At 38.3% G+C, this 17164-nt stretch overlaps 4 protein-coding genes and 1 long non-coding RNA gene across 6 annotated transcripts; 3 read left to right on the top strand and 2 right to left on the bottom strand.

Moving 5' to 3' along the window:
- LOC148698882 (uncharacterized) lies at nt 1–3268 on the top strand. The gene is made up of 7 exons (XM_088690101.1): nt 1–151; nt 368–555; nt 700–1160; nt 1232–2202; nt 2316–2414; nt 2508–2604; nt 2802–3268. Exons 1-3 carry the CDS (start codon nt 63–65, stop codon nt 882–884), a joined length of 462 nt encoding a protein of 153 aa, XP_088546227.1. The 5' UTR covers nt 1–62; the 3' UTR covers nt 885–1160; nt 1232–2202; nt 2316–2414; nt 2508–2604; nt 2802–3268.
- Nucleotides 3269–3820: 552 nt separating this feature from the next.
- Nucleotides 3821–6471, bottom strand: LOC137711400 (alcohol acyl transferase 1 allele GSa). The gene is made up of 2 exons (XM_068450636.2): nt 5879–6471; nt 3821–4938 (listed from the first exon to the last, which is right to left on the bottom strand). The coding sequence occupies exons 1-2, from the start codon at nt 6317–6319 to the stop codon at nt 4048–4050; spliced, it is 1332 nt and encodes a 443-aa protein (XP_068306737.2). The 5' UTR covers nt 6320–6471; the 3' UTR covers nt 3821–4047.
- A 3835-nt stretch (nt 6472–10306) lies between these two features.
- LOC137748722 (uncharacterized) lies at nt 10307–11480 on the bottom strand. Its single transcript, XR_011070110.2, has 2 exons — nt 11191–11480; nt 10307–11109 (listed from the first exon to the last, which is right to left on the bottom strand). It is a non-coding gene; the product is annotated as an uncharacterized LOC137748722 (long non-coding RNA).
- A 961-nt stretch (nt 11481–12441) lies between these two features.
- LOC137746854 (glutamate receptor 2.2) lies at nt 12442–16205 on the top strand. 2 transcript variants are annotated; one of them, XM_068486867.2, is made up of 4 exons: nt 12442–12842; nt 14183–15516; nt 15625–15940; nt 16064–16205. In XM_068486867.2, exons 1-3 carry the CDS (start codon nt 12545–12547, stop codon nt 15838–15840), a joined length of 1848 nt encoding a protein of 615 aa, XP_068342968.2. In that variant the 5' UTR covers nt 12442–12544; the 3' UTR covers nt 15841–15940; nt 16064–16205. The 2 variants fall into 2 exon arrangements, with proteins under 2 accessions (XP_068342968.2, XP_088546225.1); XM_088690099.1 differs by lacking the exon at nt 16064–16205 and having other exon boundaries at nt 15704–15918.
- On the top strand, nt 15925–17164 carry LOC148698881 (glutamate receptor 2.8-like). The gene is made up of 4 exons (XM_088679314.1): nt 15925–15940; nt 16064–16071; nt 16180–16470; nt 16562–17164. Exons 1-4 carry the CDS (start codon nt 15925–15927, stop codon nt 17162–17164), a joined length of 918 nt encoding a protein of 305 aa, XP_088535440.1.

Genomic DNA, 17164 nt, shown 5'->3' with positions numbered 1-17164 from the left:
CTTCTATTCCTATTAAAATCCTCATTATTACTCTCTCTCATCTCATCTATTTAAGAGCAACGATGGAGACCAAAGAGGAGAGAAGCTTCATTGATAAGGTAATAATCAAGTGGTACGAAGATCTAGAAATCCTCCAGATGGTGAAGAAGAGGTTAGTTTGGCCGTCCGTTGAAAGAAAAACGAAGCCGGATTTTCTAATATGCTCCGGTGCAAAGTTTCCGGTGTATAAGATACACTAGATCATACTAGAATTTTCAAAAGCAGGACATACAGAACATCCTCCTGTCAGATATCCAATTCAAATCTAATTAAAAAATAAAACAATTCGATCGAGTTCTAAGTCTTCCCTCTTTTTGTTTGTGCCTAGGGTTTCAACAGCGACAACGATGATGGAGATCGATAGCATGAAGGACGTCACTGCTGGTCAGAAGAAAGTCAAGTGGTTCGAGAATCCAGAGATCCTCCAAATACTGAAGAAGATGTTTGATCCTTGGCTGAACGAAGATGGCATGCCTGACGCCACCTCTTTCTTCGGCCGTTGCCCTAGAGGCTTTGGTAACATTTTTCTCTTCTTGTTAATATATACAAGACCAACAACCGAGAGTCTTATCACAATAAGAGCCGTTCCGTTTTGCACCGTGTCTTCCGGTAGCTTCTTGTTAAGTGAAGTCCACACACTTCCCCTCTTTCACCTCTCAGCCATGGTTTCCTCTGCCTTGCTCCACTCCTCGTACGGCTCCGGCGTCTGGTACAAGAAGGAGTGGGTCATCCCTGAGATCGACGACGACACCGTTTTGACGTTCGAGGGGAACTCCAACTTCTTCTGGGCCGACCGCGAGCGGCAAGCTCGAGAGGCGGTGGAGAATTCGAAGTCGGATTTGTAGATTGGTGAGTCTGCAGGCCCACAATGTAAAGCTGCACTTCAAGAAACTACTCGTATCATTGAACAAAGTCTTACAACTAATGGAAAAGCAGTAAGGGCGTTGTTTGGTGCAAGCCAGGTTGGAATTTCACACCTTGCACCCACCATTTGTAAATCATGAGTCCAGTTCCCACCGGTGGGATTATTTTTTTAACTTGTCACTTGCATGTTGACCAAGTTTGTGTGCAGTTTGATATTGATGGTGACTTATTTTCTGGCGGATGCTGCTGTTATAGCGGTATTTCTTAGTTTTGTCACTCCTTTTTAGTTTATCAAATTATTGATGTTTATTTGCTTGACACTTTGCAGTTTCAGTATGGAAATCCCGATAGAGTGAGTTGCAATGGGGTGAGAGAGTGAGTTGCAGAGGCGAGGGATAGAGATGAAAGAGAGGGAGAGTTAGTGAGAGTTTCGTATAAGAGACAAATAAATTTTTGGAAGGTGGAAACGGTCCGGGTCGATGACCCGTTTTCTCAACTATTAGGACTCTTCCCGCCTCACAACTAACGTGGACTCGCCCAGTCCCGCCCCATTTCAGATTTAAAAAAATTGGACCCGCTCCTAGCTGCGGGTCCATGCACCGTTTGCCCACCCCTAGTTGTGATTGTTGTTGGATATCATATATTATTATTACAACGTCCAAGGTTTGAGAATTGTTATAACTTCAGGGGAAGTTATGCTGAAATTTAAGTATAATTTGTAGTGTTTGTTTGACTGTTTTTTATTTTTTTTTCAGTAAAGAAAAATACCCAGGGACCTTGTCTCTAGTTGAAGATGGCGAAGGTCACCCAAGTGACCAACGGACGTATCACGATCGGATACGATGACTGGCATCGAGCTGCACCAATGCTGGAGCAACATAGTGCGTTGGCCCACGACATTGGTCGTGTCGTTCGGACCTGTTGCCCTATGCGATAGAAGTCTTGGAAGGCAATGCTAAACGAGGTAAGGACAAAGGTGTGCGTTTATTTGTTGGTAAGTATCCTGCCTTTTTATTGCTTTTTCTTTAAATTTTATATATTTATATTACTTAATGTATGTAATTAATTTGTTACATTGCAAATGAATTACAATTTCGACGACGTCAATGACAATATGTTGGCGTACGTCAACAGGCTCTTCGCTGAACGGTACAAGCAGTGGAAGAGAGACATGCACCAATATTTTCAAACATTTGATGATCCGCAGGTCGCTCTTGAGGAGGGTTGCTCGAAGTAGTTTGAGGATCGGGAAAAAATTGGGTGTGGCTCTGCAGTCATTTTCAGGTGCCCGGCTATGTGGTACGTTTTTTATATTAAGTCTAAAAGTATTATACGTTTCTTACTAATATTTATTGATTTTTTTTTATATTTCATTTAAATTAGAACTAATACATTTATTTTTTGTATAATAGAAGAATGCGAAAGCCAACAAGATTAATCGGGAGAAGAAGACTCTTTTCCACCATTCGGGTTTGAGACCCTTCTCATATAGGATGGAGGCACGGCGGCAGGTAATAATAAAGCTTTTCATATTCAATTTTTAATATTTCAGTAATATTAATTTTTCTTTCGTACTAACATTTTTCTTATCTTGTTCTATTCAGGGGGTTCAAAATTCCCGGAGATCGATGTCTTTGCAGATGTTTATATTCGACCCAGGGATGAGTTGGCCGAGTTCCTTCATGTAAGTATTCTTCAGTTGTAATTACTATCTTACACATTCAAATATCATGGTTATTATTTGAATGATATTATTAATATTTTATATTATATTACACATGTGACGATGATGGAGAAGAGGCAGTTGGTTTTTTAGGAATCCACCTCTCAGCTTCTTCCCGAGACTCCGCTTGAGTATATTGATCCCCTCGAGGATGCGGGGTTTCAGATCCTTATAGACACCTTGGATCAGACTCTAGGGCGGAGGCCGATGACGTGTTGTAGGGGATGGGGAATACTCGGCGGCGGGAACTTTGAGCCTCTTTATCCTCCTAGTCAAAGGGTGAGGTGACAACTTTGACAGCAGAGGTGGCCGACCTTAGGATTGAGCTCGCCTCGTATAAGAGTTAGATGTCACTAATTGTACAGGCCCTCAATCAGTCCGGCATTCATCTCCTGGATATTCATCCCCTGTCAACATGCTAGCCCCTCCAACCTGAGCATGCCCAGAACTCCGCCCCTTCGACCTTTGAGCTTGTCCTTAACCTCGACCCCTTCTTGCCCCAATATTTCCATCCGCATGTGAACGACAACCCCATAGATTATTCCACATTTTTTTCTTAGTTGTTTAGTCCTTTACTTTTAAAACTTTTTCCTTGTACATACATTTTATTTTTATTTTAAATAAATTATTTTTCTTTTCATTGCATTTTTTATTTTATTAAAAAAAATTTCTCGAATAATAGCTTTGTCGTGCATACTTTTTTGCCATAACTCATTTTCGTTGCGCAAAGTTTTTAGACACGAATATTAGTCGTCCTAGGTTTGTATCCTGGCATTTTGTGCAACGAACATATTTGTTCCTAAAAATTTGGTGCGACGAATGTGGAACCGTCGCACCTTATTTTCCGTAACCAATGCTTTTGTTCATCATGCAATGTCTTTGTTCAAAATTTAATTTTGATTGCTTGTAATTGTTGCTCCATATGATTCTACAGTAAGCAAGGCTCCTATCATTGTGTGTGATTAGTTTACTTTTGTGTTCTCGATCACTTATATATCATTTTGCTCTTATTGGTTTGAGGGAATAAAGGCTCAAACTTCCTGATATTTTCATGATACTTCAAGAAATCCATTAAAAACTTACTCAATTGTCTAACAAATGGGCAATTTGATTCTTACTGTTGGAGGAAAGATCTGCAGTTTTCAGTTATACTGCAGAAATGAAGAATACATGAGAATATATATGGAGGATGACTTTTGAACGGCAACTGAAATTTAATTTTATTGCTTTCAATTTTTTTATTACAACACTAGGCCAATCTTATTATTGGCTATTTTTTAATAACATTCAAACCTTTTGATAACAACTATAACTCTTGGATAAGTTCCAAGAGAGACAACTCTACATTACAGAAAGTGCATTACGTTTAACACTTACATCATTGACATGATCCTAGTTGATCTAAGGTTGTTACATATATCCTATTTAGGTTCCTGAGTAATCCTCTCTAGTTCCTGCTGAAATCTCTCCATGGCCGAGGATGGCAAACACATTGGTACCAATATTCCATCCTCAATGTTGTTTTTGTGTTGAACGTAGAAGCTAATCAAATCCAAGGCCTTGGCGGGTCCAGCAAATACTGGTTGTCCCCATCCAAAATTGACATCTCCAAAACCTGCACGCGTATTATCAGAAACTATTAAATAACTTCCCGTCGATGAATATTGAGGTCGCCCTCTTAGTACCAAAAGATCTGCCACTGATCTTAAGTATTCTTCATTCATGGTAGCTTTAGCCTTCTTCACCAACTCTAAAGCATATCCCAGTGGATTTTTGCATAGAGGTTCAGCCTTTGAAACTGCAGCTGGAAATGCAAATGCATTGCCATAGTATCCCAAGGGAATATGTACATTGTTGTGCTTTCCCCGTGCATTGACAATGCATGAAACTCGAACAGCCTGTTTTGGATTAATTTTAAGTACAAGAGTGCGACATTTCCACAAACAGGCTGTGATCAAGTCAAATGTGGAGCAAGTGGAAATTAGGTGGGGTGGAATCTGTTTTCTAAGGACTCTCATCTCCTTGGCACCAAAGTAGAAGGATCGTTGAACCATGTTTGACTGGTTACTGAATGCGTATGAGCCATCAGAATGATCAATCACGTCTTCATATTCATAATGAGCACATGTAATTCTTGGTGGATCTCGAGCGAACAAGAGCTCTCTCTCCCACACTGGTAGAATAGATGGTGCATCTGCGCCTCTTCCCATCTCCGTAATGGCGGTCAGGAACATGAGCAATCCAGTTGCATCACACATTGTGTGGTTTAGGCGCAATGCAAGTATGAAACCTCCACATGTAAGACAGGTCACCTGCATATTGCAAAAGTTAGTTACTAGACTTTTTTCTTGATCATCATATTCGTGCTAGTTAACAATTCTTTAGAAGAAAAGACAAAAAAAAAAAAAAAAAAAAAACCTTCTAAATTAGATGATCTAATTTGGAATAAAAAATTTCATAAAAATTAGGAATAAAATTCAAGAAAGATGGAGTCACTCTGAAAGAGTCTCGTGCATGTTGTAGTTACTTGAAATAGTCTTTAAATATAGAGGAATTTAGACAAAACGCTTATAGAAGAAAAAAATTTAGACAGAAGACAAAGAGGACGACATGACGACAGGCAAAAAACCTAGAAGAAGAACGGCAAAGGAAAACCTACACAATAAAGGTGATGTGAGACTGGTAGAAAACCTAGGACCTAATTAGGCAGATACCATGTAGAAATATAATTTCCTCAATTCGGTGTGTATACAAATTTTACAATGCATAGGGTTAAACTTAAGGATTGTCGAAGAAAAATTAGTTTAGAAAAATAATGAAAAGCGTTTCATAATCTTTTCTTTTCAAAACCACCTAATGACTTTCTTTAATCATAAGAACAAAGAGGTGTGATAGTATCGTAGATAAGTTCAAGTTTGGATGTGGTGGCAATATGATAAATTTTCGTTTATGACAAGGGTTGCCAATTTTATGAAAAAGTTAAAAATAGTTGCGGTGCCACCAAACTTCAACTTATTTACAATATTGTTAGCGCTTTCTTGTTTATGTCCTTATTTGTCATTAAATATTTCATATGTTGTTGATTGCACTAATTTCTTACAAAAAATCTTTGGGGTGTGCATGCGACCTTAACGCAAAAAACACTACTCATACCCTTAACCTACTTCAAATTTTTTGTAAAGAATTAATGGCTATGACCAAATATGAATACGAAAAACTAAATAACATGTAATTGATAATTAATTGACTCACCTGAACTAGCAGTAGAGGACAACCAATAATTCCATCAGAGCCTGGAAAATTAAATAAGAACTCCTCTAAGAGTGGACAGGGGGGTAGAATTTTGTCTCCTAGTTGCTCGAGTGTGACATCAGCAGAAGCCTCAACGAACAAGATACCTTCACCATTGCAATTGACCATGAGCTTTCTGTTAGGCCCTTCCCTAAGCCTTCCAGCTAAAGGGTAGTAATACACTAATGCTCTACTTAAGGCTTCCTTAATCACCTTAATGGGATTACGATTTTTATTAAGTGAAGGGTTGTCTTTGTAACACATTATGACTGGAAGCTGAAATCTCAAGCCTTCTTGGTCGTCAATATCTGAGAGAAACTTTGTTTCTTGAGGCGTTGGTTTTGCCGGAGTTATAAGTTCTGGTTGCAATCGTTTCACCTGAAGTACTGAGAGTGACATCATTTCAGTAGCGAGCTTAAGAACCAGAAGAAGATCAAAGGATTTGGAACTTTTATTTTGTGGTATGCATGCTAACTAAAAGTTGATGATCAGTACTTATATAGCGTTATGCAGATGCTCTAGGGTTCCCGAATCTTTTGTCCAAGCTTCCACCTGTTGTGAATGTGATTCTTTTCTTTTCCATTAAAAATGTTGTTAGAAAGAAACGTTTAAATCACGCAATCTACATGGACTACAAAGAAAAACATGTTGAGAGCCATGTGCATGGAACCATTTCACAGTTCACACCATAGATTCGTACATATACATTAAGGGATATGATATGCACACATTCCATTTTACTTCTCACACACATTTTTAATTTTCGACCGTCGGATCGAATGAATTGAAGAAGGTCAACGGACAGAAATTATCAAAGGGTGTGTGAGAAGTAAAATGAGATATGTGGATAGCACATCTCTACATTAATACTGAATTTCATTTCAACATCAGAAAACTGAATACTAACAGGGATATGAGGACAGGTGTTCGGTGGAAAACCTTTGATAGGAATGGAAGGAAAAAGGCCAACATCGTACGCACCTGCCCCAATTCCAGCTGTGACTTTTGTAAAACATCCATTAGACGTCTGCTATAAAGGAAAACATTGTTGGGACTTGGAAGCACGTCAAGTGTTGGGCTATAAAGGAAAACATTGTTGGGACTTGGAAGCACGTCAAGTGTTGGGCTATAAAGGAAAACATTGTTGGGAGCACGTCAAGTGTTGGGCTATAAAGGAAAACATTGTTGGCATATTAGCACGGGAGAATATTGTTTCACATGGCGTGGAGCACATCAAGTATTGGGCTTCACACATGAGATAATATACTCTGATAAAAGTTGAGGTTTCATCGCCACTTAGTACTACAGTTTAGTGGTTCTTCACTTGTAAGTGAGAGATATTAGGTTCAATTCTTATCAAAGGTGAATTTGAATCACATTATTATTAGTCAATTGTGAGTCAAAGCCCATCATCTTTCCTTCGGTGTAGATAATGTCGTTTGTTAAAAAAAAAAAAAAAAGAGTAGTTAAGATTCCATCATAAAACTAATTGACAATATAAAGAGTAACCCAATTACTTATAAGCACATACAAAGTAATTCCCTTACCTAATATGAGATCTATACTCTCAAAATTTCACTGTTAAGCAAATATGTAAAAAAACAAAATAGAACAAATAATTCGATCACTTGACAAAATAGAACTCACTGAAGACAATATTATGTTTGTTAAAATGGAAATGGAGCTTTTGATTACACCCAACTTTTATCTCCTCACCCAACGAACTCTTTTTACTCTACAAGATTTTAAAAACTTAACATCTATTCTCCGTACTAACCAAATCTTCCAAAATTACCCCTTCCAAATCCTTCTCTATCTTACACGATATATCTTCTCATCCAACAACCTCCCCTTCAATACGGGGATGCCGAACCCACTTTCCTCCGTCAATATTCGGTTCTTCATCAAGCTATGCACACTCTTTTGAGAATTCAACTTAATTACAAGGAACATGAAACCAACAGCTCTTTGCAACTACTTGTGAATTGTCTTTATTTGCGTTCATTTAAGTTGGTGGTTAGCCATCCAATTGTTCTTCCCCATCAATTTTTAGAAGAAATCAAACCAAACTAGACTTGAGTGTTCATATATTCATTGTAGTTTAATATAACAATACGTAAAATTCCATCACTAAGAAGTAAGAAGCCAAATTGTATCAAGACTTTGTAACAGCAGCATGAAGGTCTGGAGTCGACTTGGAGGAGAAGATCGCTAGCGGGTTCAGCTAGCACTGGTTAACCAAACCCCCGATTCCATGTTCATAGTTATCGGCTAATCCTCAACTCTTATGTTCGGTGCTTAAGTTCCGAACATTGAACTTTTTGTCAAATTTTGTGTTCAGCATGTTCAAATACATGATTCAATCTAGTTGTATTTTATTTAAGAAAACAGAAACAAACCCAAGAGGATTTCAGAGAAAAGTGACAGCATAGGGCAGAACATTGCAGCTCAAACGTCACTTACATACTTCAATGATTAAGGGTTTTGGTCACGATACCACCTTACATCTCGTTTAAATTAGCTAGCTAACAAAAGCCTTCAAGATCCCAGTTGTTCTAAGCTAATCTAAACCTCACACCCAAGCAAACCTATCTCAGCCCTACACTTGTAATTTTGGACTGAGTCAACATATTTGGCCGTTACAAATTTAGAAAAAACTAAGCCATCACTTTTGTTTAATACAAAAAATTGGAAGCTAGAAATCAGTTTAGGCATCAACACTCTCCTTCAAATAGTTTCTAGCTTTGACACCAAGCAAATCCCTGAGGTATACAAAACTCTCTTTTAGCGTACCCTTAGTAAATAATAATATATCACCAGTTTGATCTTCATATTTGCAATAGATAAATAATCTCAACTAAAATTCCAGATGAGGATTCAAGTACGGTTTCAATCATACTACGTAATAGTAAAGAATAAAATGAAATAGAGAAAAAAGAACAAAAGACTCACGGTATAATTCATGGGCACACAACCGATTAAAGAACCATTGAGAAATAAGTACTTTTACAAGACAGACATCTGCTACACTTGAAATTTTTTCTTGTACTTTTAATCATGTAGCACACAGTCTTTCTTTTGCTCTCTTCAAGTTCTGCTCACGACTAAAAAGATTGCACTCAACTTCGTCACATAGATGGACGCAACTTCTTCACCCAAATGAATATGATGAATAATGTGAGAGGTATGAAGTGTTTCACTAAGATCACTCTTCTAACCGATCACTCAAGAACTTTGCTTTAAACCTTTTATGCTCAAATCTTATAACCAAGCAAAGATGAATGATAGGCTTGATTTCCTATGAAACCAACAGCCTAGAATAAAGGAAACTGGAATTATGTACTAGAATAAAATCAAATTGGGTTTATTTCTTAAAACTAGGCAATTAAACTGATATTATAATCTTCAAGATATGCAATGATTCTCGTTTCCTATATGAATGCACATGATCCTCCAACATATGCCTTGATGTGCACGTTTTCAGTAATTAAACCTAGAAACTACGACACGCCTAAAATATAGAACTAATATATTGCAGACGCATTAAACTTGTCTAGGAAATTAGCCAAATACAAAAGCTTGCGCTTTCACACTTGCATTCAATTAAGTCCTTCAGAACAAACCTCAGCCAAATTGTTTGAAAATAGCCTCTCCAAGGAAGAACATTACTTCGAAAAAAAGTCGTCTTTGACTTTGGGCTTAATCAAGGGTTGTAATTCCTTTAATTCTATTGGTGAAATTGGGTTAAGATAAAAAATACTTAAAAAAAAAAATGATATTATCTACACTAAGGAGAGAGTGGGCTAAACCTAATAATGGGCTAACATAATGTGGTTCAAATTTGCTTTTATCAATTATCGAACCTAAAACCTCTCATTTACAAGTGAAGGGAAAAATCACTAGACCGTAGTACTAAGTGGCAATACTTTGGATTAGTTCGGTATTCCTGTGCTTTCTAAAAAAATGTGATTTCACTGTCCTATGAGCATAAGCAGTTGTGTGTTTGGTAACCCTTTTTTTTTTTTTTTTTAAAGTGTTTTTAACAACAAAAAACAATGTCTGAGTGTTTGGTAATCTGTTATATAAATTGTTGTGAATGAGTTAAATAACTAAAAAGGATATGGTATGTGGTGTGATATAATAATTGTTAAAGACAATAACATAAGAGCAAAAATTGTAATTTTGTAAAATATGTGGGGTTGTACTTGTGTGACGATCCATCCCAAATTATTATATATCTTCTCCCCTAATGTGTAAAGTGACGATATTGCCCTGTTGGCTTAATGACGTGGATGTACATATGTAGTTTTAAATTATTTTTCTCGCTATTGTAATTAAATCGTATTCGACATCACCAGCGTTGATGCGAATTAGGATCAAATCGGATAATTGGGTTACAAACAATTAAATATGCAAATGGGTAGAAATATATTTTTAAGATTGAGTATACCTAGCCCTACCCACCAATCATTTTAGTTTCTATATGTCCTAAGCCCAATCAGATAATTGGGTTAATTGTTGTTGTCTATAACTCTCTCTCTTTATCTCTGCTGCCCAATCAGGCAGACCCACACACGCGCACACACGTACACCTTTCTCCCTCTCCTTCTCGACTCTTCTTCCTCCGTACACCCGAGACCCTCAGCTCACAATCCTATCAAACTCTCACGGATCAAGCTCGAAACTGGTGCCAGCATACTCATCTCGACCTCACAATCCTAGTGATACCCTTAAGCTATCGAACGGACGACGGGACTTGAGAAACCCGAAGCTCTGGCGAGGTGCCTTTTTGCTCCGACATGATCCCAGTGAGATTTCAGAGATTTAAGGCTTGGAAAGGTATCCACTCAACTTCCTTAGCACTTTGGAGTAGTTTTGGAGTATTTTGGACGTCGGAATAGGCAAATTCACGAAGTTGCAGAGTTGGCCGGTTTTTCCAATGATTTTTCCGACCATTTTTCGTAGGATTTTGGACTCTTAATAGGTACGATTGTGTTATACTCTTCGAGACCTTCAAATCCATATAAATTTCATGGATTTTGGTTATGAAATGAAGCCCATGAAGAAAGGAAGAGATCTATACCTTCCCCGTGGCCATTCGTGGCCGGAATAGGGTCGAGAAATGTCTGCAAGTCACGGCACCTCGCCGGAAAATTGGGAAATAAACCTCCCAGTTGTTTCTCACTACAAACCTTCACCAAAGCACCTAAAATGAGTCCCAACTAGAGTTTGTTAGATCTAAGAGAAAGATTAGAGAGAGTCCCAAAGCTTACCAAGGTCGAGGGTTCACCGTTGTGGTTCCCCGAGCTTACGGGTTCGAATACTGGTATCCGTTCCTTCCTCCACTAAGACGGCGACTAGGTGTATCCATGTGAGTATGTATGGGTGGGTACGTGTGTGCGTGTGTGTTGTTTTCAGAGGGGAGAGGGATAACGCAGAAAGGGAGAGAGTTGCAGAGAGAGTTTCAGGGGGAGAGCGTGAAGAGAGAACCGGGAGAGAGAAGGGAGAAGAAGGGGGAAGTGAGAACTATGAGAGAGAAGAGAGGTGAGAGACCGGGGGACCAAAACAGAGTGTGGGTCCCTCATGGCACAGCAACCAATCCCATAAAAGGAAAAACAATAAGAAATATCTCTCATGAGTATGAAATTACTGTTCTACCCTTTCGCCTCACCAAAGTAGCTGTTAAATCCATAAGAAGTGTCAAATTAGTTTTATCTTCTGGGTTTGTTTTAGAATTAAGTCCAGTACTTTATGTACCTTCCATGATAAGGAATTTGATTTATGCATCTAAGTTAGTTAACTCGGGCTTTACCTTTGTTGGTGACAATCATTGTGCAAAGTTTTACCATTCAAATGATGTTAATAAATTGCTTGGCAGTGCTTATTTTGAAATTGATATGTGGCAACTAGACTGTTCGTACAAAAATGAATGCTTTAATGTTCAAACAGTTGGTTCAAAAACAATGTCTACTTCTGAAAAATCCTCCATGCTTTGACATAAAAGGTTGGGACATATCTAAAGAAAGAATCATCACCTTGAAAAAACAAACTATTTTGCCACAACTTGATTTTAGTGACTTCAAAGAATGTGTCGGTTGTTTCAAAGGAAAACTCACCAACACGAGAAAATTAGGTTCAAACCGTACACACTGATATATGTAGACCTTTTCCAAACAAAACCATTTGTGGAAAATCTTATTATATATATTTTATCAATGATTTTTCACATTATGCATATATTTATCTCATCTCGGAAAAATCTGAAGCTTTGGATTGTTTTAAATTTTTTCATTTAGAAGTTGAAAAACAACTTGAAAGACAAATTTAAATTATGAGATTCGATAAAGGTGGTGAGTATTTTAGCAAGTACATTGAGGTTGGACAACACACAGGACCTTTTGCAACTCATCTTGAACGAAACGGCATCATAGTACTATATACAACCCCTAAGCCCCCTCAACGTAACGGGATGGCGGAAGGAAGAAATTGCGCCCTCAAAGATATGATGAGGTCTATGTTTTCACACTCACTTCTTCGTTTGAATATTCAAATTGACTGTTGTTATATTCAAAGTCCTACTAACTATCATCTTATAAATAAGTTTCTTAGTCTCCCTCACCCCCGGCCATGAATTCCAAATCTTCCAAGAGAGAGTATTCAAACATGACAAAATACCCTATGATCAAACCCGTCTTTCTTTTCTTCCTTTTCTTTAGGATCTTCTTCGTCGGGGCACAAAACACAACATTAATCTCAGTACATGTGGGAGTGGTTCTTGACTTGGACACCGGGTTTGGGAAAATGGGGATGAGCTGCATCGACATGGCCCTCGCCGACTTCTACGCCTCTCATGCAGGCTACAAAACCAGGCTGGTCCTACACAAAAGGGACTCTGCAGAAGATGTCGTTGTTGCAGCTACTGCAGGTTCTTTCTCTACCTCTTCTCTTTTTTGTGTGTTCTTTTTTCTTCTCTTAAATATGTTTTGCTATCTATTAGAATATTAAGGGTGTTGATTCCCAATTGGTTCAAATGGTCGGGGTCTTTCATGATATTTGGTGTGGTTCGAGAGATTTTTCAGTGTGACCGTCACATGAGGTAGTACACCACGTATTCCTATATAAATGGTGGGTTATGTGTGTTAAAAGGTTAAGAACTTAAAAATTAAAATTTTTCATCACTTATATAAAAACACGTGATGTATTATCCGTGTTCCCATCACAACTAAAAATTTCTCGTGTGGTTCGGTACTTGGAGATGCTAAATGTCTATGATCTGTCACAACCTTGGTGTATTCTGCTTAGCACGACCAAGGATGAGCCGGTATGGCTTGTGGGAAATTTAAATATTAATTATTTAATTTCGACATTGAATAAAAGAAATTTAACCGGTAGCAGTTTCTTCTTCTATTACATGTGTCTGAGGAATGTTGGTTTTTTTTTTTTTTTTTTTGTTTTGATAAAAGATAGATTTTATCAGATTAGACGTTAAATTAACCATTAATAGAGTTTAAACTCATATCCTTATGCAAGAATTCAACACATTATGGTAAAGAATCCATTGCGTCAAAGGAATGTTGTTAAGAAGTGTTGTTTTATTGAAGCGGCTGCCCTTCGGCTTGCTTGTGTTTTTTGGCTGCCGTCAAATCTTTTTGTGTTCATACAAGCCTTTTTTTTTTTCAACCACCCCACCCCTTGACCCACCCTGTTCATCGAACCTAGGACCTATACTAACCCACCCCTTTACCCACACCATCGCCAGGGCTAGGTGGCTTTCTGTTCATACAATCTATCTTTGCATTAAAAAAAAAAAAAAGCTTGTTAGTTTTCTCCAAGTTTTTCATTAGAACATTGCTTCCGGAAAAGCCTCAATCTTCAAGTTTGTTCGTTTTCTACAACTTTACTCAATAATTTTGTTGTTGTTGTTTTATATCAAATTGTTGTTATAACATAAATGAACTGTTATAATACTTCTTTTTTTATATATATGCCATCAAATTTCGAGTTTTGTTAACTAACAAGTGCGTGCTGTTCTTATTATTCTTCAATTCATATATCTTTATTTTGTTTGTTTTCTGAAATTGCTCCAACGTGGCTTATCCAAGTGACCCTAGTCAGTTAGGCTTAGTTAGGTAGAACCAAGTTTGTTTGGATCTGGTTGGGTTGGATTTGTATCGTGATCAACCATTATAATTTTCTAGTAATGGTTATTTCTAGCTGAAGTTACATCAGAGTTTAATTAATTTCAAATTTTCACCTTTGAAACAGCTATAGACTTGATAAAAAATGAGAAAGTGCAAGCCATCATAGGGTTAGAATCATCAATGCAAGCCAGCTTTGTAATTGAGCTTGGAGATAAAGCTCAGGTGCCCATAATCTCATTTTCTGCAACATGCCCTTCTCTTCAGGGTTCATACTTTTTCCGAATTGCACAAAATGACTCATCTCAAGTTAAAGCCATTAGTAGTATCATCCAAGCCTTTGGTTGGACTGAAGCAGTGCCCATCAGCGTTGACAATGAGTTCGGAAGGGGAGTAATACCTTACCTGACTACTGCTTTGCAATCAGTTGGTGCTCGTGTGCCCTACTGGAGTTCCATTCCTTCAATCGCCACTGATGAGGAAATTGTTGCAGAGCTTCGCAAGTTGATGTCAATGCGAACGAGGGTCTTCATAGTGCACATGTCCCCATCGCTTGGCTCTCGATTTTTCTCTAACGCAAAAGACTTTGGCATGATGGATGAAGGCTATGTTTGGATAATGACAAATGGGATGATGATTAACCGTTTAATTTCCTCGAGTTCTTCTGTCGACATAGATGACATGCAAGGGGTGTTGGGTTTAAAAACTTATGTTCCCATTACAAAAGAGCTTGAAAGTTTTAGAGCTCGATGGCAAACAAAATTCCGACAAGACAATCCAACCATCCCTAGTGTTAAACTGGATGTTTTTGGGTTGTGGGCATATGATGCCGCTTGGGCACTAGCCATGGCTGCTGAGAAGGTTGGAACAACAAACTTCCGCTTCCAGAAGATGAACTATTCTGGCAATTCCACTGGTTCAGAGAGATTAGAGGTCTCTCAAAGTGGTACTGAACTTGTCCGAGAACTATCAGGTACAAGATTCCGGGGTCTTTCAGGAGATTTCAGCCTTATTAATAGGCAACTACAATCATCAACTTTTCAGGTAGTTAATGTGAATGGTAATGGGGAAAGAGGGATTGGATATTGGACACCCAAAAATGGACTTGTAAGAACCATTAAATCGGACAAAAATACAAGCAGACACTCTACTTCTAATGCCACTCTTGGACCTATTATATGGCCTGGAGACACCACCTCGGTCCCAAGGGGTTGGCAGATTAGTGCGAATGGGACCTTAAGAATTGGAGTCCCGGTGAAGGGAGCATTTGACGACCTTGTAAGTGTGAAACATGATCCAAGCACTAATACAACCAACATCACTGGATACTGCATTGACGTCTTTACTGCGGTAATAGAAGTATTGCCGTACTCTGTTCCTTATGAGTTTCATCCCTTTGCAAGGCCTGATGGTACGAGTGCTGGTAGTTACAATGATTTGATCGATCAAGTATTTCTTGGGGTAAAAACTCTTATTCTAAGCTTTATTTTTTCCCCTTATTACTTCATATTTTTATTCTATGAAAAACATCGATTCGAATGTTAAAACATTAGCGATTTTACTTGACAGAAGTATGATGCTGCAGTTGGAGATATTACCATTAGAGGAAATAGATCTTTGTTTGTTGACTTTACATTGCCATACACAGAAGCAGGGGTATCGATGGTCGTGCCTATCAAAGGAAATACAGGTGCCAAAAACACCTGGGTGTTCCTGAAGCCTTTAACCTGGGACCTTTGGGTAACTAGTGGCTGTTTTTTCATATTCATTGGTTCTGTGGTCTAGTTTCTTGAACATCCAATAAACAAAGAATTTCAGGGGTCTCCGCGTCACCAAATTGGCACAAGCTTTTGGTTCTCCTTCTCAATCATGGTTTTCGCACATCGTAAGTTCCTTACATGAGTAATCGTTTTTTAGTGGTAGTTGATGCTTTGTAAAAACAATCTTACTTGCATATTTGATGACACACTGATGCCATTTCTGTATTCTTTTGAAATTTTTGAAACAGGGGAGCAAGTATTGAGCAACTTGGCTAGATTTGTAGTGATTATATGGTGCTTTGTTGTTCTTGTACTAACACAAAGTTATACAGCCAGTTTAACATCAATGTTAACAATCCAACAGCTCCAACCAACCGTCGCTGATGTAAACACGCTCATAAAGAATGGGGACAAGGTTGGTTACCAAATAAATTCTTTTATTTATGGGATTCTGAAGCGAGTAGGATTTCAGGACGATAAACTCAGGCCCTATCGTTCTAAAGAAGAATTGGAGAAACTTCTTCGCAACGGGAATGAAAATGGAGGTATTTCTGCCGCTTTTGATGAAACTCCCTACATGAAACTTTTTATTGGAACGTATTGCTCAGAATATACCCTTGTTACACCAACATTCGACTCTGATGGGTTTGCATTTGTAAGTTCCCCTTGTTTCTCTGTCTGGGCTTCTCTCCTTCAATTAATACATGTTTTCTGACGTTGGATTTTTTTTCCCGTGGGTTATGAAGGTCTTTCAAAAGGGTTCGCTTCTCACGCGTGATTTTTCAACTGCAATCACTAAAGTGCGCGAGGGAGATAAAATGAAGACCATCGAAGATAAGTGGTTCAAGAAATATGAAAGTTGTTCAAACTCCAACACCGCGGAAAGTTTCAACACTCTTAGTCTTGATAGCTTTAGGGGCCTCTTCATCGTTGCCGGTGTTGCTTCATCACTAGCTATCCTCATATTTACAGCTATGTTCCTCTATGAGCATAGCCACATCTTCACACACGCAGATACGGAAGCCTCATTTTGGATAAGAATTCATGAAATATTAAGAGTATATTACGGAAAAGAACTCACTTTGGATACTTCTAAGAAGAGCACGCTGCAAGATAGTGATTATGGTATAGCTGCGGCTGAATCTTCACTAAACAGAAGCTGCCCCCCAAGTTCATACTCAAGCTTTTCCGACCCTGCTGGACCGCACATTGTTCATCAAGAGCCGGTGGGAACTCCTAATTTTTCCGTGCATGGTGGTGATCTGAATCCCAATGGTCAAGCAACCCAAAGTACTCATGAATATGGTGTTGAGTTAATTTCCTCTCCAAGTGATGAGGGACGGACCTAA

Source organism: Pyrus communis, chromosome 2 (genome assembly GCF_041283825.1).
Source record: "Pyrus communis isolate YQ-2024b chromosome 2, ASM4128382v1, whole genome shotgun sequence".
NCBI lineage: Eukaryota > Viridiplantae > Streptophyta > Magnoliopsida > Rosales > Rosaceae > Pyrus > Pyrus communis.
The sequence above is the reverse complement of the archived record's forward strand: the minus strand, read 5'-3'. Positions and strand labels throughout refer to the sequence as shown.